At 51.9% G+C, this 1,780-nt stretch overlaps 1 protein-coding gene across 1 annotated transcript; it reads right to left on the minus strand.

Annotated features, from left to right (window-relative positions):
• LOC121796961 lies at positions 1-465 on the minus strand. Its single transcript, XM_042195714.1, has one exon. The coding sequence runs from the start codon at positions 463-465 to the stop codon at positions 1-3; it is 465 nt and encodes a 154-aa protein (XP_042051648.1).
• Between the last annotated feature and the right edge of the window lie 1,315 nt (positions 466-1,780).

The following is a 1,780-nucleotide window of genomic DNA, read 5'->3' on the forward strand; positions in this document are numbered from 1 at the left end:
CTAGCGCCTTGACATAGCGAGGCGTAGAGATTGGGTCATAATAAGTAAGGGCAGGGGTCTGAGCCCCCTACCTGCCAGAAAGTCGGCAGCCTGGTTCCCTTCTCTGTAGATATGTGAGAACCGAACATGCCGCTGAGCAGTCATACTCCGGATCAAAGCCGTGTGATGTCTAATATCCGCAGAGCCAAGTCGTCCAGATGACAACAAGGTAACCAGAGCTGCTAAGTCAAGCTCAATCCAAATGTGGGTCGAAAGCTCCATCGCCATCCCCAAACCCCGAATCAGAGCCAACAGCTCCGCCTCAAAGCTCGATGATGCGGTAATCGGAGAGTAGAAGGCCCGTAGAAGGCCTCCATCCGGCCCTCGAACCAATCCTCCCTCCCCCGCCTCCAGCGTCGATGCAGAGAAGGCACCATCAGTGTTCAGCTTCACCCACGGGGCATCAGGGGGATGCCATAAGACCATGAGTGACCGCAGAACCCTCTGTCTGGGGGAGTCAGGCATGAAATCAACCGACGGCGAGCATCCCCTCCAATGTGTTGGGGTGATCCTGCCGGCTAGAACAAGCACGTGCAGGTGATGAGTGACCTGCCAAATAACATGTGGGTGACTGAAGGGACGACCGCCATATTTGCAGTCGTTCCTCTCCGTCCAAAGAAACCAAGTAATCAAACAGGGAATAAGAAAACTAATATGCAAGGCGGGTGCCCTCTGGAAGGAGGACCTCCGCCAGTGACCTAGTCTAAGTGCAATATCAGTGCTCGTGTGAATCGGTGTGTGCGAGGAAGGAAACCAGGCATCGAAATACTCCCATGCAGAAATCGCCGACTGACTCAAGAAAAAGACGTGACTCAGAGACTTGACATGAGGAGACCAACAACACTGACACCTAGATGCTAACTCAATCCCCCTCCTTTGTAACTTCTCATCCACTAGCAATCTACCAAACAATAACCTCCAAATGAACACCGAGATGGTAGGGGTCAGCCCTTGGTTCCAGATAAGGCCAAAAATCTCCCTCTTCGGCAGTCTAGTCCGGATGCTCTCCCAGGCTGAGGTCAGGGTTTAGGGTTTAGTCAGACTCCACAGAGAACTCGCCATGGCTAGTCAGACTCCACCGCCTCACATCCTTCGCCCCCAACTCGATCGGCGTGGCTCTGATCTGATCTATAACATCTGGAGGTACGCCAAACCTGAAAGATAAACTATGTAGCATATCCTCATCCCATGCATGCTCATGCCAATATGATGCAACGGCTTGGGATTGAGGAGGATCATTTCCCGGGATGCACAGATTCCGGATGGGACTAGCCCCAAGCGAAACATCATCCCAGAAGCTGATCTTCCCCTCAACCAAGGACCAACGGATATACTCATGCATGTATGACCAAATACGACGTAAACGACGCCAAGTAGGACTATCATGCGACCAACAAGGGGATGTATGCAAATGACAAGGGAGGATACTGTATTTCCGGGTCATGAACTGGGCCCATAGGGAGTCATGAGCTAGAAGTCTCCACCACAACTTGAACCCAAAAGCCACTGCCACTTCCCTGAATCGGCGAATGCCAAAACCACCCTCATCAAAAGGCAAACAAATCTGTCTCCAGGAAATCCAGTTCAGCTTCCTTTTCTCACCAACTGTACCCCAAAAGTATCTAGCCAGTATCCGCTCCAATTCGTCCAGAAAGCCAAGCAGAGGGCTCATGACCTGTAAGATATGAAGCGGGATGGCGGCAAGGGTACTCTTAATCAAAGCTAGGCGACCCCCAAAGGC

Source organism: Salvia splendens, chromosome 3 (assembly GCF_004379255.2).
Source record: "Salvia splendens isolate huo1 chromosome 3, SspV2, whole genome shotgun sequence".
In the NCBI taxonomy this organism is placed as follows: domain Eukaryota; kingdom Viridiplantae; phylum Streptophyta; class Magnoliopsida; order Lamiales; family Lamiaceae; genus Salvia; species Salvia splendens.